The 26,058-nt window shown below is 41.4% G+C and overlaps 1 protein-coding gene across 1 annotated transcript in view; it reads right to left on the reverse strand.

Moving 5' to 3' along the window:
* The window catches only part of LOC124277667, a 61,406-nt gene extending 41,708 nt beyond the window's left edge, over nt 1-19,698 (reverse strand). The window contains exon 1 of the mRNA XM_046713399.1: nt 19,301-19,698. Within this exon, the coding sequence (XP_046569355.1) occupies nt 19,301-19,307 (7 nt within the window). The 5' untranslated portion in view covers nt 19,308-19,698. The remainder of the gene's footprint in view (nt 1-19,300) is intronic.
* Between the last annotated feature and the right edge of the window lie 6,360 nt (nt 19,699-26,058).

Here is a 26,058-nt window from a genome sequence, read left to right on the forward strand (position 1 = left end):
TATACAATCACTGAGAGTTTCGTATACAATAACTGAGAGTTCGTATACAATCCAGAGAGTAGTTTCGTATACAATCGCTGAGTGTTTCGTATACAATCACTTAGAGCTTCGCATACAATCACTGAGAGTTTCGTATACAATCACTGAGAGTTTCGTATACAATCACTGAGAGTATCGTATTATACAATCACTGAGAGTTTCGTATACAATCGCTGAGGGTATCGTATACAATCGCTGAGAGTTTCGTATAAAATCACTGATAGTTTCGTATACAATCACAGAGAGTTTCGTATGCAATCGCTTAGAGTTTCGTATGCAATCACTGAGAGTTTCGTATACAAACATTGAGAGCTTCGTATACAATCATTTTGAGTTTCGTATACAATCACTGAGAGTTTCGTATACAATCACTGAGAGCTTCGTATACAACCACTGAGAGTTTCGTATACAATTCAGAGAGTAGTTTCGTATACAATCACAGAGAGTTTCGTATACAATCACTGAGAGTTTCGTATACAATCGCTTAGAGTTTCGTATGCAATCACTGAGAGCTTTGTATACAATCACTGAGAGTTTCGTATACAATCACTGAGAGTTTCCTATACAAACACTGAGAGTTTCGTATACAATCACTGAGAGTTTCGTATACAATCACTGAGAGTTTCGTATGCAATCGCTGAGAGTTTTGTATACAATCACAGAGAGTTTCGTATGCAATCACTGAGTGTTTCTTATACAATCCAGAGAGTTTCGTATACAATCACAGAGAGTATCGTATACAATCACTGAGAGTTTCGTAAACAATCACTGAGAGTTTCGTATACAATCACTGAGAGCTTCGTGTACAATCACTGAGAGTTTTGTATACAATCACTGAGAGCTTCGTATACAACCACTGAGAGTTTCGTATACAATTCAGAGAGTAGTTTCGTATACAATCACTGAGAGCTTCGTATACAACCACTGAGAGTTTCGTATACAATTCAGAGAGTAGTTTCGTATGCAATCACAGAGAGTTTCGTATACAATCATTGAGAGTTTCGTATACAATCACTGAGAGTTTCGTATACAATCACTGAGAGCTTCGTGTACAATCACTGAGAGTTCCGTATGCAATCACTGAGAGCTTTGTATACAATCACTGAGAGTTTCGTATACAATCACTGAGAGTTTCCTATACAAACACTGAGAGTTTCGTATACAATCACTGAGAGTTTCGTATACAATCACTGAGAGTTTCGTATGCAATCGCTGAGAGTTTTGTATACAATCACAGAGAGTTTCGTATGCAATCACTGAGTGTTTCTTATACAATCGCTGAGAGTTTCGTATACAATCACAGAGAGTATCGTATACAATCACTGAGAGTTTCGTAAACAATCACTGAGAGTTTCGTATACAATCACTGAGAGCTTCGTGTACAATCACTGAGAGTTTTGTATACAATCACTGAGAGTTTCGTATACAATCACTGAGAGTTTCGCATACAATCACTGAGAGCTTCGTGTACAATCACTGAGAGTTTTGTATACAATCACAGAGAGTTTCGTATACAATCACTGAGAGTTTCGTATACAATCACTGAGAGCTTCGTGTACAATCACTGAGAGTTTTGTATACAATCACTGAGAGTTTTACATACAATCACTGAGAGTTTCGTATACAATGATATTGTTGCCAAGACAGCAACTAAGATGGCATCCCTGCGGATATTTTCTTTATGCATATGAATCAGAATTTCTGCTCGATTTGACGAAATCAACACAAGGCAATTTGGCCAGGAAGTTGACTTAAGCTTCAGGCATATACATGATCTGACATCGTTCAATAAATGTTAAGTAGCCAATTATCTTCCACTCCTTTACCCATCTAAACTAAAAATAAGGAGAATCGTGGAATCGCCTACTCTGTTTCATTATATTGAGATTCAGAGTGACAAAAAACGATCTCCCAGACTGTAAGACAAGAGCAGTGACTTCTACTTTCCAACTTGACAAAAATTCGGTGTTTACAGATAACGACATTTGAATAACAATCAACTATGATCTGTCTGGGAAGACTTCAAAGGAGTTCACGTAATGCCTGTTCAAAACTTGTTTGATCAAGAAACGACTTGTATGGCCTTTATAGAACCCACAGAAAATGTATGGTAGACACTTTACGAACATTGCAAATCAGGAGCATCCGTCACAAAAGCGTACGACCGATGCAATTCCATGTTTCTCCTTATAGTCCCGTGTCTTTTTCTATAAACAAATAGCTTGCTCTTGCAAGCGCTTGTGACTGGTGCTATCGGTGGGGCAAGATACGTTCGCTTTTACGAACACTTGGGCCCACTTGCACAAAGCTATCTTAGCGCTACCATGGTCGTAACTTCTATATTCCAACACAGCCTTAAGATATCGCTTCGTGCAAGTGGACCTTGGTGTAGTCAATATATGGCAGTGTTGCCTAATCTTATGCTTATAATGTAGTCGGCTTCATACAGCACTCTCTGTTTCATCTCACAATCATAGATACCACTAATACAGATGGCAGGGTGGTAAATCAGTTACAGAGAGCGTTGTACGTTCACCATAAGAGGCAAAACAGCTGGTTAGTCACAATAGACAAACCCCCCTATTTTACATTTCAACACCATGAGCACGCGTGAACATCATTCATTAAAAATGCAAAGGCTAGTTTATGTTCCCTGTAAAAACACGAGAACACTGATGCATCAAATGTGGAAATGTCCATCACAAAACCTGTAAGGTTTACTGGGACCTTCAATGTTGTAACCTTGATGGAACAACCTCTGAGAAGGAATCGTATGACGCTCTATGGAACGATCTTAAAGTTGGGTTCCTTATTTATATTTTTAACGTCAACATTTGTATGCATTTGTGCAGTTTCTATAAATCTTCAGCTGCTCAATTGCTTAAATGGGATATTATCATAAACGTTTCACTTCATAATTTCCTGCTCTAAGTAGGAAACTTTTACATGCCATGTTAATATCAGAACGTACACTAAGAACAACGCTTCAGCACTTTCACATATTTGTTTTCATATTTTATACCCAATTGAGCATTACACCACAGGAGTTCCCTAATGTCGCTATTGTCCGGAGGGTTTTTTCCAGGTGTCCAGTTAACATCGCGCGACCATTAGCCTGGCTGTAGTCAACTGTGCGACCGTTAACGCTGCTTGCTGTGAAGCAAGGGACGCTGTAGCTTTGTGTTGTACCTAAATGTACACTGTATTATTCGATGAACTACCTTACATCCCTGTGTCAGATTGTGCAACCGGCTCGGACGTCCTCAATAGTTTTCCTCTCTTTCATGACTACACAATGCCCTTTAGGAAGTGGTTAAATGTATTATACGTTGTATATGGGATTAACTTTCTCAGTAAAGTACCGAATCTAGTATTTTTGTTTGTGTCTCATCCGGGATTCGAACCCACACTCTCAGGGTCAGGCACCTAATCGCCGGCACACAATGTCAGTGATCTAACCCACTCAGCCGGCGCGGTATTGGGAAAGTGTGATCCCAAGTGTAATATATATACCCAGATACGAACACAGGACCGTGCCTTGCTGGCATACAAGGGATCCAACTCTTTACAGTATACCGTGACGCCTCTGACGCCCTCGGCACCCATGACCCGTTTACCACTATGAAGATACAAACCCGTGAAGGTCCGGGTTAGAATATTGATCTCCAGTAACCCATGCTTGTCGTAAGAGGCGACTAACGGGATCGGGTGGTCAGGCTTGCTGACTTGGTTGACACATGTCATCGTATCCCAATGGCGTAGATCGATTTTCAAGCTGCTGTTCACTTGATCGTCTGGTCCAGACTCGAGTATTTACAGACCGCCGCCATATAGCTGGAATATTGCTGAGTGCAGCGTTGAACAACAACCAAACCTATTGAAGGTTAGAAAACACACTGCGAAATGATTAGAGATTATGTAAATAATCACAATGCATTGTTAATGCAAAATGTTACGTATAGTCGATGTCAATATTTTCAATGTTAAACATAAACCAGCTGGCGTCTATCGTTGGTACGCCATCTTGTCTCTGTTAATGGGAACCTTGTCAAAGCGCCACAGATTCAGGTCGTAATCACTCGCGATGCGTTGTTTCATCCCATCGCCATCTGATGTATTTATTGACATAATTAGGATGGTTTATATCAGCAACATTAATAACAACTGCCAATAGAGGTTTCAATATTGCCGATAGGATACTGGGATATAACCCTGTACTGTCCATTAAATTGAGCAGCACTATTACCTTATGTTCGTTATCATACCGTATAGTAATTACTGTATCGATGGCGGTGATTATATACATGTGACAAGGCTAAAGTATTTTGTGAATAAACAGCTTTTTCGAAAATGATCCCATGTACCATATATTATATTTGCAGTTTAACTTTTTCAATAAAGTACGGAGCGGTGGGGTAGCCTAGTGGTTAAAGCGTTCGCTCGCCACGCCAAAGACCCGGGTTCGATTCCCCACATGGATACAATGTGTGAAGCCCATTTGTGGTGTCCCCCGTAATGATATTGCTGGAATATTGCTAAAAGCGGCGTAAAATTAAATTCACTCATTCACTCACTCACTCTCAGATTGTGGTACTTTTTAGGGTTGAGTTCTACCCGGGACTCGAACAACATTGAGGTATCGCATGGTGACAAATTACTTAGATGTGTGCTGAAACAAATATATACTCATGATACAGTCACAATTGTACAATCGATTCTGCTTTTAGAAAGATTTCTTATGGACGTGAAAAGGTTTTATCTTCTATCTACCTGGGGAGGTGGGGTAGCCCAGTGGTTAAAGCATTCGCTCGTCACGCCGAAGGCCCGGGTTCGATTCCCCACATGGGTACAACTTGTGAAGCCCATTTCTGGTGTCCCCCGCCGTGATATTGCTGGAATATTGCTAAAAACGGTGTAAAACCATACTCAGTCAGTCTATCTACCTAATCGCCAGCAAACGAAGACAGCAGTAATGTTGCACAGTACTAGACTATACCAGATGAATTAGAAATCAAGTTTTAAGAAATACGTTTCGTCTTGATATACACCACATGTTGGGATAAAACCTGTCCTTGAATATTATTAGTACAATAATTGGAAATTATTGCATCGACACTTAATTCTTGTGTTGATTATAACACTATTGTTGACTTCAACACATCTGCATCATAAACGGAGCACCACTTAAAGCACAGATGGAAATATTCCGCCTTTTCATAAGTGTCAAGGTGCGAATTAAGATCTTTTCTGGGATTCGGGAGTTGCAATCTAGTTAAAATGCAGCACAAATAAACTAGTTTTGTTACCAAAACAGTTATAACTATTCAATCTTGATAAACATACAATAAAATCGCTTGTGGCATAAAATGTTTCTATGCGACACCTATCTGCCATGAGGATAATGATAGCCCGTAATCAAAATATAATCTACAACCACTCGAAAAGGTCAATGCCCTATGTTGATGGTACGTCATTACGGGGAGTGCTTGGCTATCAAGAACAGAATCTGGAAGCTTGACAGCACCTGCTGGTTTGTCGTCAGTGCTGTCATTAACACCTCCAAAAACACCAGGTGTCAGTGTGTCATTTAACGTGGCTAGATAACGCATTAGCGTTGGTATTAACGCGTCTGAAGACACCAGGTGCCAATGGGTGTCATTGGCGTGGCTTGGTAATACATTAGCGTTGTCGTTAACGCCTCAGAAAACACCAGGTGCTGATGGGTGTCACTGGACATGACAAGGTAACACATTAATTTTTGTCATTAACACCTCGGAAGACACAAACTGATGCTGGCCTAAGGTTTGGTGAGTGAGCGAGTTTAGTTTTACGCCCATTTTAGCAATATTCCAGCAATATCACGACACCAGAAAACGGCTTCACACATTATACCCATGTGGGGAATCGAACCCGGGTCTTCAGCCTGACGAGAGAACGTTTTAACCACTAGGCTACCCCACAGCCCTGCTAAGGTATGGTAAATATAACACAACTACTCGAGGAATTACCAATCGCCAAAACAGACACGTTTTGGCATGAAAGGCAAAACAACAGTGAAAGTTACGTGAAGGGATCACCGAAAATCAATGACGTCACCAGGTGTTCGCAAAACATACCCTGCCTACGCTACGCATAGCATCCGGTGTTACTCTCTGGATTCAATGTATGGCGAAAAAGAAACCCTTTCCAAAAATACAGGAAACAAATAGTTTTGTCTCAGATTTAAAGAAATCGCAGGCCTGCGTCATATCCTGGTCGGTCTGAAAGAGAGAAAGAAGAGAACGAAATTGTTTACCTTTAATCAGTGACAGAAACGTACACTGTCAGAAAATGACTGTCAATGTGGACCATTTTAGCGGAATCACTACGTTCGGATTAACAGGGTTTTACTGTACAGAAACAGGCGCTGTGCGGTAGGCTTGTGGTTGAAGCGTTAACTCGTCACGCCGAAGACCCGGGGGTCGATTCCTGAATCACGACATGGGTGCATGGCGTGGTGGCATTTTCTGGTGTCGCCGTTCGTGACATTGCGAGAATGTAGCAAAAGACGGCTTAAAACCACACTCACTCACATATCAAGTTCTTATGCCAATTATTTAACTTTTTGCTGTAAAAATATCTATTTCATTGTAGTTTTAAAAATTGTTTTCATTACGCATTACAAACACATCTATGTTTTTCGTTTAACACATGAACACCCAGCTTCTATCAAACAGGTTGACCGAAGATACGCAATACTGACATAACAGAATGAATTAAAGTAAACAGGCCTTAAGTGCAGATAGAGTACCTTTATACAGCAGTTGCTTTCAGTGAATTGTGAAAGTCATGTTATCCATCAGCAATATTGTCAGAACAAACCCGGAGGCAGCACTGACGTTTAATGTACACGTAAATCATTAAATCATGAGTTCTGAGCCACTCTTATGGTAATAATACCTGGTAATAATTTATACATTCAGTATGTCATGTTGGAGCCTGAATACATATTGCTCTTAACAGACAGGTGCAGAAAGTCCAGATGTGTGTTTAGCATCCATTGCACGTTGTGATAGGCAGCTGGTGGTTTAAGCTGTATATCAGCATCGGTATGTTTGAGGCTTAATACATCGTGTTTTAAGGTTGTGTGATTAAACTCATCACCCGCAGCTCGTTAATGTCAGTATGTACATCCGTTGTGTCAGCGTGACTCTCGTTTCTAAATCTGGCTGACGCATGCCAGAGTCTACTGTAGGTCCCCGCTGGTAAATAGCAAAATCGGGATGACTCATCAATAAGTACGGCAATATGTGCACTGACAGTGATGTGTTGTGTCAACGTTAATCACATCACTAAACACGGTGATATGTACTCTACCGTCCACCATATGCATTGACAGACAGACAGACAAGTTTATTCAGTAAAATTTCGACAGTGCAGATCTGAGATGTATAGGAATATCAGAATTTAGATATCTTTCCACATTTAAAAATGTCTTAAATTGGGAGTAATAAAAACATTTATTAGAATTTTGAACGTGAACCAACATTATTTAAGATTATCCGAAAGTCTCTGCTTAGAGATGAAATAATGCACATTGCCAACATCCTGACTGATCCATGCATAGCCAAAACCAATAAAAGCACTTAAATAAAATATTTCTGACACAAGTTTCCCAAGTAGTGCGACCAACATCATCTAAGGACTTGAGCATAACATAACAATTTTTTGGCAGTCTATTATAAGGCATATACAATAGGTGACACCATTATTTAATTACTTTAGCCATGTGCACTGAATGTATCATAGTCATGCGTTGTGTCAACGTGACTCACATCACTAAACACGGTTAATATGTACTCTACCGTCCACCATGTCCACTGAACGTATCATAGTCATGTGATGTGACAACGTGACTCACATCACTAAACACGGTAATATGTACTCTACCGTCCACCATATGCACTGAATGTATCATAGTCATGTGTTGTGTCAACGTGACTCACATCACTAAACACGGTAATATGTACTCTACCGTCCACCATGTGCACTGAACGTGTCACAGACATGTGTTGTGACAACGTGACTCACATCACTAAACACGGTAATATGTACTCTACCGTCCACCATGTCCACTGAATGTATCATAGTCATGTGCTGTGACAACGTGACTCACATCACTAAACACGGTAATATGTACTCTACCGTCCACCATGTCCACTGAACGTGTCATAGTCATGTGCTGTGACAACGTGACTCACATCACTAAACACGGTAATATGTACTCGACCGTCCACCATATGCACTGAATGTATCATAGTCATGTGTTGTGTCAACGTGACTCACACCACTCAACACGGTAATATGTACTCTGCCGCCCACCATTTAAACTGAACGTATCATGAACTGCGTGACCGTTTCTGACGTCTCTAATAAATTATAATTATCGTTAATGGAACTACTTTAAAAGTTAGGAATGACAATAATTTGTACGTCTGTTTGACAATTTCCTTCAACAACATCCACAATCATTAGTTTTATAATCTGAAACATGACAACTGCATTTTCAATGACTGTCGTGCTCCATGTTATAATCGGAACCGAACGTGAGCTCTTGCTTATTCGCGCAAAACCATAAAACACAGAATGCTTAAACATATCTCGTCCAAACAGACTCCGTTCTGAGACGATGACGGTTTTGAAGAGCTTTCAAGTTAATGCGACAATGAAATGTGAACGTTTCCATGACAACGTCATCCAAACGGAAGGTATTACTCATAAACATTTCTTTTCAATTATGATGCACATAAAACAAACATTGCACCCGAAGAATAATGGAAAGGATGAGCTTTGATTTTATACAGATGTACCCACTAGGATTACGTGCACAATAGGCTTCAAGCAACCTACGCGGGTCTTCTGGGCCACATAACGGATCGGGTGGTCAGGCTTGGTGTGTCAGGGCACCCTGGCGGCGGTGTCTTGTCCAGTGTCGATGGACAGACAGTCGTCATACAGCTAGATTGTTGCTGATTATGTTGCTGACCATGCGATATTAGCGAACACCAGGTGTCACTACTGTCTGTCACACAGTGCATGGTAGTGGTGGTCCGATTAAATGAAATAATCGAAGATTGATCGCAGTGACCAAACGACCAAGCAATCGATCACATTTTGTCATAATCGGACATAAACGATTTTGGAACTACTGTTTTAGTCTTTGAAATACTTGACAATGGAACATATCGTTGAAGTTGTCAGGGCCTGAAAACGTGTTTAATTCTTAGAAAACTCACTTCACTAACTGAAAAGCCATGACTGAATATTTCTTGAAGACTCCGGGAAGTTTATGTTCATGATATATTAGTCATCACTTTAAAGTAGCAAGTTGCATCATGTTATACATATCTGCAATAACAACCTGGATAGGAAAATCTGAAAAATGACGCTAGCCAATTTTGTTCGATGATTGTTCGTTGGTAATGAAGCAATCATCAATTGTGAGATTTCAACCAATTCCCAACACTAGTGCATGGTCTTCCCCTCAACCCAGCACTTTCTGCAATGCTAAAGCCATAAATGAAGCAAATCTAGATTTCCTCAGGTTCTGCTTCTCCCTTCCCACTTAGGCTCCTTATCAGTTTGAGAGGAATTATCTGTGTTTATCACAATTATATACATTCACAGACTGATCGTTAGTCTCGGTATTATCAGTACATGCTTGGTAGGTATTGTACAACCATCAGTGCCTTTAGCAGAGATTTCAAATTGATGTGGAAACGGTTTTGTCGGGATTTTTAGTTTAATGCCACACAATTACTACTACCACCACAGCTGTTCTTACTGCTACTACTGCTGCTGCTGCTACTACTACTACGACATACATACTGCCACAACCAGCAAGGTGGATACCCATCCAATATTTAGTACAACTCCAACTGTGGGTAATTGGCTTCCTCCAATTTCAGACACTATCTACACATTACGTCTTCTCACACGAACGTGAACTGATGCTATAATATCGTCAATCAAATCTAATTAACAAAGTATTGAATAAAGTCTTTGATAGGCATTTAGAAGAACATGAACACCTGAATCAGGTCTACGTCTTGCCCTTCAGTCACCTGAATGAGGAAGGTTTGTTTGTTTCTTCTTGTTTGGGATACCGATGACATGTGTCAACCAAGTCAGGAGTCTGACCACCCGATCCCGTTAGTCGCCTCTTACGACAAGCATAGGTTACTGAAGATCAATTCTAACCCGGATCTTCACGGACTGAGAGGTAAGGAGTGAGTGGGACGGTCTCAGGCCATATTGAACTATTTAGTTTAGTTACGATGACATGTACCATCCAAGTCCGATACCCTGACCATGCAATCCCCGTTAGTTGCTAACCGTATATGTAACTTCTAACAATAACTAAAATGTAGGTTTGTATATGGAACACCCAAGGTACTGTAAGCTGACCTTCCGAGTGAGTCAGGGTTTACGCCGCTAACAACATTCCACTCATATCAATGCAAGGAACAGAAGAACACAATGGTTTCAACTCTGTACAACTATTGGCATGGGACCTTGACTCTGAACTGACGAGCGAACGCATCAACTACCGGGTTACCTAACCGAGCCTAATCAAGCTGAACCACTGATGGAAAACATTTTCATGATGTATAAACACTTCCGAATAAGACACTTAATAATAACATTCAGATGAAAATACCTTTTTGCACTGGTAATTGCCATTGAAATTCTCACTTAATTTGAAACTTCTTGATAGCTTATAACAAATGCCGTTTTCTTCTCTTACGTGCCCCCACGGGATATACTCAGTGACAGTACATTATTCCGCTAACTTGGTTATTGTAGTATTTACGGTAGTATGATCAATATGGCGTTTTTAATAACTGAATGATTGTCCTCCCAGTGGAAATAAAGAGCATATTTTACATAAGAGAAAGGTCATGAAAATACATTGTTAACAATCCCAGCCTATAATATACGCTAATGTTGCTGACATTTAAGACCAAAGAGAGATGGTATGTTGGTAATCTGAGGTCGGGATGATTTCGTTTGTACTGTCCAGCACAACAATGGTTCTGTGAGAGCAGTGTCATGGTGTGTGATGGGCTTCTAGAAGCTCATCATGGATGTAATGAAGACAGAAAAGAGCCACAAGGCCCTTGGGGTGAATGAGTGAGCTACAGTGAGCGAGTTTAGTTTTACTCCGCTTTTAGCGATATTCCAGCATTATCACGGCGGGAACACAAAAAATGGGCTTCACAAATTGTACCCGTGTGGGAAATCGAACACGGGTCATCGGTTGGATGGGTGGTGTGTTGTTTAACGTCGTACTCAGCAATATTCCAGCTATATGGCGGCGATCTATATGAAATTTAGTCTGGACAAGATAATCCAGTGATCAAACAGCAAGAGCATCATTCTACGCAATTGGTGAGGTGAGGTGAAATTGGGTTTAACGTCGTGCTTGAGAATATTTCGCTCATATGACGACGTGCATGCGTGTGTATGTGTATGTGCGGCTGCTTGTACTAGCCCAGACTGAAGCTGGTTTTATAGTGCTAGCCCACTGAGATACCAAGGCGCAGTGAAGCATGAATACCCCACTCAGACACATTATACTGACTCCGAGCAGACCAGTCTTTGTTGTACCCATTAATGCCGAGCGCCAGGCAGGGACCAACAAGTACCATATTTTAACGTCTTTTTGTATGACGCGGTCGGGGATCGAACCTGCGACCTTCCGCTCTCCGGGCGGACGCTCTAACCACTACACCATGGAGGCGGTCTCTACGCAATTGGTTTTACGATGATGTGTTAACCAAGTCAGCGAGCCAGACCACCCGATTCCGTTAGTCGCTTCTAACGACAAGCATGGGTTACTGAAGACCAATTCTGACCCGGATCTCCACGCTAAACAGTCTTTTTTGCCGGACTAAATAGAGGTTGTGTAAATATATTGTTTTGTTTCTTCTTTCACAAACTAAATACGACAAAACAATTTCTAGAAAAGCCGAGTGCTTGATAATTGTTCGACAAAGCATGAAAATCATTTTGTAAAAGCATGTGTTTAAGAATCACAATCAAATAGTGATTTACGCCGTTTTTAGCAATATTCCAGCAATATCACGGCGGGGACACCAAAAAATGGGCTTCAAACTATGTACCCACGTGGGGAATCGAACCCGGGTCTTCAGCTGCACGAGCGAACGCTTTAACCATTAGGCTACCCCACCGCCCCTCGAAACAGTTTCATTGGACATCATTTTGTCTTTCGAAGTTTGGAAGCGTTTTAATCCATTAAAACCCTTTTCAAACAAAACTCTTCCTAAAAAATGATAAATGAATAACACTCACATCCAGGAGTGACACCACACACACAAAAATAAATATACATCACAAAATATCAGCGGATGTAGGAGGGTCAACAACCGAGCCACATGTTCAAGTCGTTTATTTATGTATGTTCAGATTACTGTAATAGGGCTCCAGATAAGGGCCGTATCGGCATATGTACGGATATAAAATAAGCACGATACGGTAGGAAACAATTTTATAAACGTAGCAGATACGGACCACAGCAATGGTGTTCGGTTTCAGAATCATTTACAGACGTATTTATCTGAAAGAGTGTTGTTTTATTGTTAACTGACCCATTTACCCAAGAGTAGCAATGTTGTGGTGCATATATGAAACGAAACACAAGATTACTGATTATACGCCATTAAATTCCATTCAGTACTCTAAATGTACTCATTGTTTTCCAGTACTCCTATATTGAAAAAATAAGGAATACGTACTCATGATCATGAAAACTTATCTGGAGCCCTGCTGTAATAACAAAATAAAGCTATTATTGGTTATTCATTTAGGTTCATAAATATAACATGTTCTATCTGACGCATGCAACGGGAAATTTGAATGACAAAGGCATTAATATCAACACGAATATGCAATTTAGTTCTTCCAGATGTATCAGAGCTGCTCGCCTACCATATGTTTTAAAGAAAAATAATTATTCATTTTCAGAAAAACCTGTGCCGTGCGTCAATTGTTGTGAGGAGCGTTATGTGTCTTGTGTCGTGTCAGACCCAGCTGTTGGGTTTGGAGGAAAGCGCTATATGGACTGTCTTTACCAAAACTGTGATGGCTTCGTCAGAACACCCACGGAGATGGTTAATATCGTTATTAATCGTTCAGGCCGTATCGCGTGAAGGCTTAACAAACAAAATATCTTTAATGGTGGGACTGGACTGCCAATACGTGAGTGTTAGGGTGCTAGGGTGCTGGGGTGCTTGGATGGGGGTGAGGGGGTTGTTAGTATTAGGGTGTTTCAACGGGTGCGTTGTGCCTGGGGGATGTGATATGGATGCTGGGAAAGGGTAAGACCTGGGATGAAGGTCCTGGGACGGGAGTGGTGTGATGGGGGGGGGGAAGTGAAGAGTCTTGGATGGGTGATCGTGTTTGGCGGCCTCTGTTCTGCCCCACAACACAGCAAACGTGTCAGTTGTGGTCTCATATTATGCAAATGAGATGGTTCAAAATTGCCAAAAATGGTGGGATAAATCATATTACTAGTAACCTTCTAGCACCTCACAGGCAGCTTGGGTTATCCGGGGTAATAATGTTGTATGCGATTGGAGCATGCCCGAGGGGCGTGGAGTTCAGCGCTATATAAGTTTTCTTATCATAATGAGCGAGTGAGTGAGTTTAGTTTTACGCCGCTTTTAGCAATATTCCAGCAATATCACGGCGGGGGACACCAGAAACACTTTGTACACGTGTGGGGAATCGAACCCGGGTCTTCGGCGTGACGAGAGGACGATTTAACCACCAGGCTACCCCACCGCCCACTTATTATAATGGGGGTGAGGTGGGATGGAGACGTTGGAAAGGGGGATGAAGGAACTGGAAGGGGAGCGCTGAAATGGTTTAGAGGGGCAAGGAATGCCAGACCGAGGTAACCAATTGCCTCACTCTCTCTTATTTAACTCATTCAGTCCCTCCTCGATATAACCCGTGAAGATCTGGGTTAGAATTGGTCTCCAGCAACCCATGTTTGTAAGAGACGACTGACGGGATCGGGTTGTCAGTCTTGCTGACTTGGTTGACATGCCATCGTATCCAAATTGCGTAGATCGATGTTCGTGTTGTGGATCACTGGATTGTCCGGTCCAGACTCGATTATTTACTGACCGCCGCTATATAACTGGAATATTGCTGAGTGCGGCGTAAAAGAACAACCAACCAACCCTCCTCTGTATAAAACAAATACCCAGACACTTCCAGCAGTACTCTAAGTTCCCACCTCGCCTGATAAACGTACATAGTACATAGCATTAACATGTATGGTAGAGTGAGCTTACACCACAGGCCCCCTCTGAGGTCAAGACTTTCAGACAAATGTGAAGTATAGCGTGAACTGCCAGGACAGATAGTATGAAATAACGGACACCTTTGACCCACACCGTCTGTGCTGGACATTCCCACGTATATAGTACGTGCCGTGTCTGAGGTTTGCCTTCAGACATAATTTACAAGCAAGAATCTTTTCAGGAAATGTAGGACTATACTCAAATGAATGGCTGTCGGGTTACTGAATGTCCCTGGCTCGTGAAGTCATCTAAATCAACCGAATACGATGTTTGGGATTAAGTCTTGAGACTGGATTATGAACAGCTGGAAAAGTTGCCAGCACGATGACTATGATCACGGGAGTCATCACATCAATTAACTTCACTGCCAACTAGAGCTGTGACGATATATCGTAGTATCGATAATCGTGATACTTTTTCTGACAATAAATAAATCGATACTCTTTTTCGTATCGTGATATGTATCGTTGACCTTAAAATTGTGATGTTTCACTAGAAATTGACGGTTATGTCAAGATTTATAAGTTACTTGTTATCAAAATACACCTTTTTAAAGAAAATAACTAAAGATAGCATATCGTGATATGCATCGTATCGAATCGTATCGTTTGAAGATATGGCGATACATATCGTATCGTGAAATTTCTGTATCGTCACACCTCTACTGCCAACTACGGGTTCCGGCTAGGAATAGGTCCATAGCAATCTTGTCGCCAACATACAACTTTATATCAGGTTGTCGCGTTATAGTATCGGATGTTCTTAATATCAATCACGTGTTGGAGTAGACTCTATTATTTAAGTCTTCCCAGATTCAGCTTCAGCGTGGAGTTAAACAACACACAAAACGATTTTCTCCAAATCATTGTTGCGCGGATACATTAGTATAACTATCTTTGTATTTGTAAGGATGGTATGAAAACAAGGCACACACAACGATAAATGAATTTACGGATGCTTTCATTTGCTCAGGGGCGGTGGGGTAGCCTAGTGGTTAAAGCGTTCGCTCGTCACGCCGAAAGCCCGGGTTCGATTCCCCACATGTGAAGCCCATTTCTGGTGTCTCCCGCCGTGATAATGCTGGAATATTGCTAAAAGCGGCGTAAAACACACTCACTCACTCATTTGCTCATGTTACACCGATAACAACTACTGTCATTACTGATATTGAAGCCGGGAAGCGGCGCGGTAGGGAAGTGGTTAAGCACCCATTACTGATGTCCTTCGCCAAAAGTGGCGTAAAACCATACTCACTCACTCAATGAAGAATGATGAATTTTTTTATGGATATGCAAGTTCTTTTATTCGGAGAAGGGCGACGTTTCGACATAGATTCTAATGTCGTTGTCAAGCAACGTTGTCAAGCAAGCGACATTAAGAATCTATGTCGAAACGTCGCCCTTCACAGAATAAAAGAAGTTGTGTATCTATAAAAATTGTCATCATTCTTCATCAACTCAACTAAACTGCCCATCAAAAAAGTCGTTCAGTGAAGCCGGGAATTCACGGGTGGCAGAATTCTGTAAGGCTCAATAATTTGCTGTGAAGAGTTGCGTCCCTTGGACACAAAAAGCCATGGTTTGGAATCTTTGACCGCCTCGACTACGTGTCTAGGTTTGTCAGATGTGCTCGTTGGTTTCACTAAACAAGTAGACCTTCCAGATGTGGACATATTAAACAGACGCACCATGACCGGAGTACTGTTAAAAGTGACCTTAGTCACTATAAAAGCTACCACTAAAAAGCGATCCCGAACTGATTTCCTGCAACCCATGCATTTCGGCCAACTAATGGTCACGCTGGTTATAACACATGTCATCGTTTCCCAGTTGTGTAGATCGATGTTTGTGGTGTCACTCACTGGATTGTCTAATCCAGACTCAACTCTTTACGGGCCGCCCCGTTTGGTTCTATATTTTGGCAGCGTGCGGCGTTAAACAACAGCCAAACAAATTAGCATTATGGTAATAGTGACAGGACACCATTTGGCCAGTCATCGTGAGTTCGAATCCCTGAGTTACAATTTTTAGTTTTGACTTGCCAGCACCATACCTAGGTTTCAATAAGATGACAAAAACCTGCATCACTACATCACATCACGGTTTTACCCGCAAAACGCTCTGTGGCGCATTGACCACAATGAAACCGAAATATAATTGCATGGATAATATAGCATGTTGCAGAAACAGCATGAAGAACAACAAATACATCATCATCATCATCATCATCATCATCATCATCATCCCCGAGACACCAGAACGCGTCAGACGTGACACAGAATTAGTAATACACGTGTCACAGTAAAAACATTTCAACTTGACTTCAAACAGGAGTATCTAGACTTGATTATTTACAGACTTCCGCCATATAGCTGGAATATTGCTGGGTGCGGTGTAAAACTAAACTGACTCACTCACTCAAACAGGAGTAACACCTGGTGTCCTCGCTGTTCCATAATGATTCATCAACACACTATCGGGATATTGTCGGAATCTTACAATTGACTTTGTTAGAGATTTCTTAACGTTATGGAAAGGATTTGGTCGCTCGTATTTATGTTTCATGACAATGCAAAGCCAGGAATTATTTTTTTCATTTCCCAATTAAATGCTCAAGAACGTTGTTTCCATCTCCACACCGAGAAACTTTCATCCTATTATACTTTGATGTGAAGAGACGGCAGAACATCTATGAAAGAAATGACTTGCGTTCAATATCTATTTATCTGAAGACATTGATCTAATGCAGCTCAATTAGTTGCTTTACCAGAATAATAAAATACTAAACTTCACAAGATATATTGCACTGACCAGTTACCCAGCTAGAAAGGCGTATACCGTTGACCAGTTGCCCAGCTAGCAAGAGCTAAACAACTACCCACTTGTCCAAAACGTTAAAGAAAACCCCCACCACGCACATGATTAGTAACAACTATAAACTACCCACTTGTCCTCGAAGTTACAGGAAAACCACCAAGGACATTCTCATTTAGTAACAGCTATACAACTACCCACTTGTCCAAAACGTTACAGGAAATCACCACGGATATTCTCATCTAGCAAAACATGAATCAATTTCCTGTACTGATATAAAAGGCCAAAACTACTTGGTCATCTAGTTAGAGCTATATGTCCCAGTGACCAGATGACCGATGTTGGTCATTGCGATAAAGGGATAAACACTACACGATCAATGCAGAGGATTAATAACTGGATTACCAGGGTACTTTCATAATCGACATTCTAACCAGAGCTAATGTTCCGCCTTCCGAACGCTAAATCCAAACCAAGAAACAGAGACATTTATTGGAGTCGCCTAACTGAAACCATGAAACAATAAATAATTCAGTATCTTGAAGAATTTGAAGATCTGCTCAACTATTTCTAATAGCACAAGATAACTTCACAACAATTCAATGTACGAGGAAACCTTAAATATCTGGACAGCACCGACCGAGAAATACGTCCGGATAAAGAAGTGTACGGATTGACGCAACAATGGTGACAATGATGTCCTATATTCCTACATAATGACCTTCACAACAGTTATCGACCAAAAGGAGTATCCAAACAAACGGGTGCGAAATTACGAGGTCGAACGGCATAGACATGACAACAGAGGTCACGAGTAATATTGTGAGTGAGGATGGTTTTACGCCGCTTCCAGAATATCACGGCGGGGGACACCAGATATGGGCATCGCACATTGAACCAATATTGGGAATCGAACCCGGCTCTTCAGCGTGACATTAGTCACTAGGCTACCCAACCGCCCCTGTAAAATTATGAGAACTGGAATTATGCTTTATTTATGAACAGAATTAGCTTTGTTTTCTTTGCCATCTCTAACTCCCGTTTACATATGACATTTCCTGAGGTATACAATTTCAGGATTAAATACCACACGTCTCATGACAAATGCCACACGGACTTCTGATGGCGTGAGACCATTTCATACACACTTCATTAGGTAGATAAGCTACGAGGCTCAGATTCATCGCAGTCAAGTGTCATTTCTTATATCGGATCACGTTGTGTGTACGTGAACTGTACAGACAACCATACATCTCTCTCATTTATTAAATAAATATATACAAATAATAGATGAACAAAATTGAAATATATACTGGCAGATGCAAGCTTCAAAAGGGGTAAAAACGGATAATATTGTTAAAAAATCGTTTTCATTAAAATCATTTAGATTAAAATAACAATATTATGCGAATTCCATACGACGTTGTGTGAAACATATGAGAAGGCAACAACTGATGTAGTTAAAACGAATCTTCCTGAAGCGTCGGTAGAGGCTGCTAGAACATATTTTGTATGTAGATAATCTTCCTCGGTGTTCTTACCACTGGTGGATTATGTGGAATGGGGTACATTGAGGACATGGCACGTATTTCGTTGGCCTCCCCTTTATCAGAAAGTATACACGTCAATTTCGTCATTGGCAATTCATTGTCGTGATTTGGGTATATGTGCACCCGTCCCTGTTTATATGTTCCGGGGTCAATACCATCGATCTGTCCATTCAGTTTGACAGCTGGTGAGGTTACATGTATTCCACGTTACAAACATCACGTCTTTCGGAGACTCTTTTCCTTGAAGAAAAGCAGTGCACAGACAGAAAAATGAAAAGATGTTTCAAACTGTACCAAAGCAATGTCAACTAAATATTTTTATCGGCGGTTATTTTTTGTCCAAACCCTTAACTCACCCTCTGCAATATAATAACATGATGATGATATTTCTCAATACGTATTTGGGAACACAGTGAGGACAGTTCCTTCATCACACCAGTGTTGATAGAAACACCCTCCCACATATGGGAAACGACAACTGGTGCAAACAAGCACCCGTCATATGGTAACTATCATAACATCTTACCTGCCATGCTCCCGGGCGGGTGGAATTGCCCCAAAATACACCCTTAGTTCTTGAACACCCGAGAAGACATATCTACATCGTTCTTCATTGCTCCAGGGACTCCGGGTGGCTCCAGGTGGCTCCAGGTAAGCTCCAAGTGACAGCCTCCGTCTTCGATAAAGCGTTGTTGATCTCGCTTTCCACGCGCAAGCGGCTCCGCTAGCAGACGACACAGTTTCTGCGCATGTCACATCAGCTTCGATTTTCCGACGTGAGCGATAGCTGAACGAAAAGCTATCGGCTGTGATTGTCATCACCGTTATCAGGCGAAGGGATACGGGCTTTGTTCCATGGATTTAATATCGCAGTGGTGGTTATAAGCGAGACGTCCAGATTGGGTCAGTTTGTTTCAATATCGATGTGTCTGGACGTTGAAGCTCACCTGGTGTCTGACCTCGACTAGCGTGGTAGAGTGACAGTAATTAGACACCTCTTCTGTGTGGAATAACAGCCGACTCACTGTTTACCTTCGGCAATCATTACACGTACTGCGGATTGATTGCAAAAAGTGTCATGAAACATGTGGTTCTCCGTTTGAAGGGTCAGTTCAAATAAAGATTAAATAACTTGTTTTCGCATTGAGGAAGTATTTTTGTTTAGCTGTATTTCTTCACCTGACTATATGAAGAGACACAAACAGACAGGAAGCAACTTTCTGAGCGGAAATTAATCGTATATGTTATCATTATTCGATAGTGTTCACCTAATTATGAACAGTTTGAATTCAAAGGAAATTCTTTTGTCGCTGTTGTTCAAACATGTTGACAATTGTGATTAGGCGACAGAAAGCGGCCCAGGATTCAGGATTGTTTCATTTTACAAATATGTCTCTATCCATCCATCCATCTGTCCATCCATCCATCTGGCCATCCACCACCCACGCACCATCCATCCATCCATCCACCACCCACTCATCCTTCCATCCATCCATCCTTCAATCCATCCACCCACTCATCCATCCATCCATCCACTCATCCTTCCCACTCCATCCACCCCACTCATCCACCCACTCATCCATCCACCCACTCATCCACCCACTCATCCATCCACCCACTCATCCTTCCACCCACTCATCCTCATCCACTCATCCTCCACTCCATCCATCCATCCACCCACTCCCCACCCATCCATCCATCCATTCACCCACCCATCATTCATCATCCATCCATCCATCATCCATCCATCATCCACCCACCCATCCACCCGTTCACCCATCCGTCTGTCAGTCCATCATCCATCATCCGAACACTTCCGGATCCGTTTCACTGTCTACCGACGGACAGTCCGGATGTGCAGGTCACCTACCAGGTCACATCATACCGCGCAAAATCTGTTACTCCGAACACCTGTCACATGTCAATTACGTGTACATCACACACATCATCACTTATCCCGCAAATATATTTGAAAGAAGAACATTGTCTTAACTGTCACAGTGAAACCACAGTCCGGATTATAGAGGGTTCACTCCAGAGATACACACAACATGTAGTAAACAACCATTCTTGAATAAATAGCTCGTTGCTCCCAACATTGCTCCCACCATTATGTTCTCAGTGGCCAGATCAACGGCGCCCACATCACACCGACATAATCTATTCATAAAGAGGAATGTCAGTGTGCTAGAGTCCCCAGTGCTGAAACTGATAGATGAGCCAGTGCGGAAGTAAACTGGGGTGCTTCTTATGTAACGACGTTGTACGTGCGCTGCACAACACAATTATTAGGGTCATGCCTCGAATTTACCCTGAATACCATGACTATTATGTAAACACAGCTGTGTCTCCATTGATATCTGACTCATTCATCATTGGCCTGTACATTCGGAATACAGACAACCAAAGAAATCGACGTATAGCATGTCATTACAAATCAGTGCATGTTATCACACATCAGTACACGTCATCACACACTGATCACGCATGACATCACACATTATGTGCACATCATACATTAGTGCACGTTGTCACACACACACATCATCATCATCATCACGCACACACACACATGTCATCACACACCAATGCATGACATCATACATTAGTGCACGTCGTCACACACATCATCATCATCACGCACACACACATGTCATCACACACCAATGCATGACATAATACATTAGTGCACGTCGTCACACACACACATCACATCATCACGCACACACACACACGTCATCACACACCAATGCATGACATCATACATTAGTGCACGTCGTCACACACACACATCATCATCACGCACACACACGTCATCACACACTGATGCATGACATCATACATTAGTGCACGTCGTCACACACACATCATCATCACGCACACACACGTCATCAAACACTGATGCATGACATCATATATTAGTGCATGTCGTCACACACACATCATCATCACGCACACACACACGTCATCACACACTGATGCATGACATCACACATCAGTGCATGTCGTCACACACATCATCATCAGCACACACACACGTCATCACACACCAATGCATGACATCATACATTAGTGCACGTCGTCACACACACACATCATCATCATCACGCACACACACATGTCATCACACACCAATGCATGACACCATATATTAGTGCACGTCGTCACACACACATCATCACATCATCATCACGCACACACACATGTCATCACACACTGATGCATGACATCATACATTAGTGCACGTCGTCACACACACATCATCATCATCACGCACACACATGTCATCACACTCTGATGCATGAGATCACACATCAGTGCATGTCGTCACACACACACACACACACATACGTGTCGTCACGCACACATTCATGTCAAGACATGACAAGAATTTTATTGTATTCAAGGCCTCCCGCCCACATTAAATTTACAGAGTTATACATAAGTATTTTTACAAGTCAGTTTTAACTAATTTTTCAGCAATTCATCTCTTAACTTACTGGAGTGTTGCATTGCAAGAACAAACATAATTGTGATGAACAGCTACATCGGTTTTTTTACAGATTATACACTGGTATATATTTCTGTCTAATGTCAGAATACGATTCACAGATAAAAGTTAATTGAATTTCGTTTTCTACGGCTTCTTTGCATGATGGACAGATTCTTTGATTCCTCTCAGTGGACATTTTTCTTCCTTCATTTACCATCAAATTTAGCAAACCTAGTCTAAATTGTATTAACCTTAAATAGTTGCATGTAAGTACAGATAAATATTTTTCTGGTTGTAGTAAAGTTTCAAATGTCCTATAACTATCATAGCGTGTGATATTATTCAAACTTGATTACCATTCCTGGTGAAACATATTAATAGCTCGATTACGAAAATCATTAATAAAAACATCAATATGACCAACAGTTTGGTTTAACCAGACATACCCATAACCGTGAGAAAATAATAAATATCTTATGCTTGATGCCCAAGTTACTTTGCCAATACTATCTAAGTGAACCAACATATTATAGGACAGTTTTGGAATGCGATGGTTAGGCATGTTACGAATTTTAAGCCAGTATTTTAAACATCTTATCTGTGAATCTATGTAAAGTGGGTATCTCCCGCACTCCCCATATACCATAATATTCGGTGTTGACGATCCATCTCCCAAAAATCTTTTACATACATGTCATCACACACCTATGCATGACATCATACATTCGCTCGTCACGTCGAAGACCCGGGTTCGATTCCCCACATGGGCAGAATGTGTGAAGCCCATTTCTGGTGTCCCCCGCCGATTATTTTTCCAAAAATGGTTGTTACATTTCCAAAATCTGAGTTTGTTGTTTTGTGACATGTTAAAAAAGCGAGATGACGTTTCTTTCGCCCACGAGTTTACATACCATCACGCCTCTAGTGTATGTTTTCACACACAAATACATGTCATCACAGACCAATACATGACATCACACATGAGTGAGTCTACATCAGCCGAAGCGAATAATAGGGAAATACCATCGGAATAACTTCGATGGACCCTACTCCGGATAAAGCAAATAATACGGAAATAAACATTTACAGATCATATTCCGGGGAAATAGGGAAACAACCTCGACAGTGTCTACACCGGATTAAGTAAATGATAGGGAATTCGATGTAACTTTGATAGAGCCTACACCGGATGAAGCGAATAATAGGGAATTCAATGTAACTTTGATAGAGCCTACACCGGATTAAGCAAATAATAGGGAATTCGATGTAACTTTGATAGAGCCTACACCGGATGAAGCGAATAATAGGGAATTCGATGTATCTTTGATAGAGCCTACTCCGGATGAAGCGAATAATAGGGAATTCGATGTAACTTTGATAGAGCCTACACCGGATGAAGCGAATAATAGGGAATTCGATGTAACTTTGATAGAGTCTACACCGGATGAAGCGAATAATAGGGAATTCGATGTATCTTTGATAGAGTCTACACCGGATGAAGCGAATAATAGGGAATTCGATGTATCTTTGATAGAGCCTACTCCGGATGAAGCGAATAATAGGGAATTCGATGTAACTTTGATAGAGTCTACTCCAGATGAAGCGAATAATAGGGAATTCGATGTAACTTTGATAGAGTCTACTCCGGATGAAGCGAATAATAGGGAATTCGATGTAACTTTGATAGAGTCTACACCGGATGAAGCGAATAATAGGGAATTCGATGTATCTTTGATAGAGTCTACACCGGATGAAGCGAATAATAGGGAATTCGATGTAACTTTGATAGAGCCTACTCCGGATGAAGCGAATAATAGGGAATTCGATGTAACTTTGATAGAGCCTACACCGGATGAAGCGAATAATAGGGAATTTCAATGTAACTTTGATAGAGCCTACTGCGGATGAAGCGAAAAGTAGGAAATAATCGGTGCAGCTGGAGCTGAATAAGTGGAAATCTGCCCATAAGGCCATTCGTTTATGTATCATCTCCAACCACGAGCTAGTTACCGGGCGAAAAAATAAAACGAGTGTTTTAAATTAAAGTGTAACAGATTGCTTATTTTATTAAAATATACATTTGAGAACGCGTACTAATGTTTTTTTAAAAACATTTTCGATGTATATGGAGTCGCTTTACATTGGAATATGTTCTAATAAACTAGATGACGAAATGTCAAACTGACCTGGTTTTGTATAAAATTTCCCCAGCGGCGGGGACAACGGAGATAAGGAACCGTTTTAAAATTTTCACTTTGCAATGAGAATCAGGGCGGGCGTGAGAGGGGAAACAGAAAAACAGTCCACAGAGACAATAGACTCGAACGACATGCGTGTGACGAACAGGCTGTAGCTGTGTCGCATGGGGTTGACCACCAATTCGAGCAGTTGGATTGGGTAATCCTGGTCATCCCACTAGGTGAAAACGATCTGTAACTACTTTTTCATTCATGACACCTGAGTTCATTCATTATTCGGAACTGTTACTCCTTCGATATTGTTTGTCAACACATCTCCAGGAAACGGGGGCGGTGGGGTAGCCTAGTGGTTAAAGTGTTTGCTTGTCACGCAGAAGACCCGGGTTCGATTCCCCACATGGGTACAATGTGTGAAGCCCATTTCTGGTGTCCCCCGCCGTGATATTGCTGGAATATTGCTAAAAGCGGCGTAAAACCATACTCGCTCCAGGAAACGAGGGAGGGCGATAAACATGCCTCGCCCGTTCCTTCCTGTAGTCCTCAAGGGAAGCATGTCCGTTTCACAGCCGACTCGACTGCAAGAATTGTGGTCCTGCCCCGAAATGTCATACAGTCAGGAAGTCTACATGCTTCAAGAAGAAACGTGTCTGTCTGTTTCTCTTGCTCACTCACAGCAGGCTCGAATGAAAACATTGCCGGCATGACGTCATACCGTGTGATGCTGACGTCATAGCCTCTGTATCTGACCTTCAACTCTGGTCTGTCACCCAGTTTGTGTTGTCGCAATACACAGAGACATCTTTTGTCAGAAAAAACGTCAGTTCAGAATGAGCTGACGGGCTTACATCTGAAACGTCGGTGCCCGTCAGATATGGCGGAACATTCATTGCTGCAATAATCGCTGCACCTCCACACAGTTTCTGATAACCACAGACCCGTTAGAATTGGTCTTCAGTAGTAGGTGACTAACGGGATTGGCTGATGAGGCTAGCTGACTTGGTTGACACATCGTGTCCCAGTTTTGTCGTTTTGTTGACGTTTTGTTGATGTTTTGCAGTCGTTAAGTTAAGTTTTTCAAAGTATGTCTGAATACCCAACTTTGTAAACCTGAAGGGTATTATCGTTGCATACCCACACAGATATCAGTCATTTTTACGCCATGTTATCTATGCTTGTAATACAGTAAGTTGGAAATCCAGGGCCGTAGTTCACAGCTCCTAATAAGGGGGGCACTATCAATGTTAAAAGAGTGTTATATCAATACTTTGATGCATAAAAAGTAATCTGTAAAAAATTCTAGGGGTCAGAGACGGGAAACACAGACTCATTATGTCGGTCATTACTTATGTTCAATACCGACAAAATACAATTTTGGGTGGAAATCACTGAAATATCTTTTGGTGTAAGGGTGTTTGGTGCATGGTGTATAGAATGATTGTATTGATGAATGGTGGATATCTGTTGAAAAACTCTGCAATGATTGCATTTTATTTATGATGAATTCAGGATATATTTTCAAATCGCATTTACAAAATTTGAAACAGATTAAAATGATATTTTTCAGACACAGAAGAGGTTGCACTAATTGAAATA

Source organism: Haliotis rubra, unplaced genomic scaffold (assembly GCF_003918875.1).
Source record: "Haliotis rubra isolate DU_JTF1 unplaced genomic scaffold, ASM391887v1 Scf225, whole genome shotgun sequence".
NCBI lineage: Eukaryota > Metazoa > Mollusca > Gastropoda > Lepetellida > Haliotidae > Haliotis > Haliotis rubra.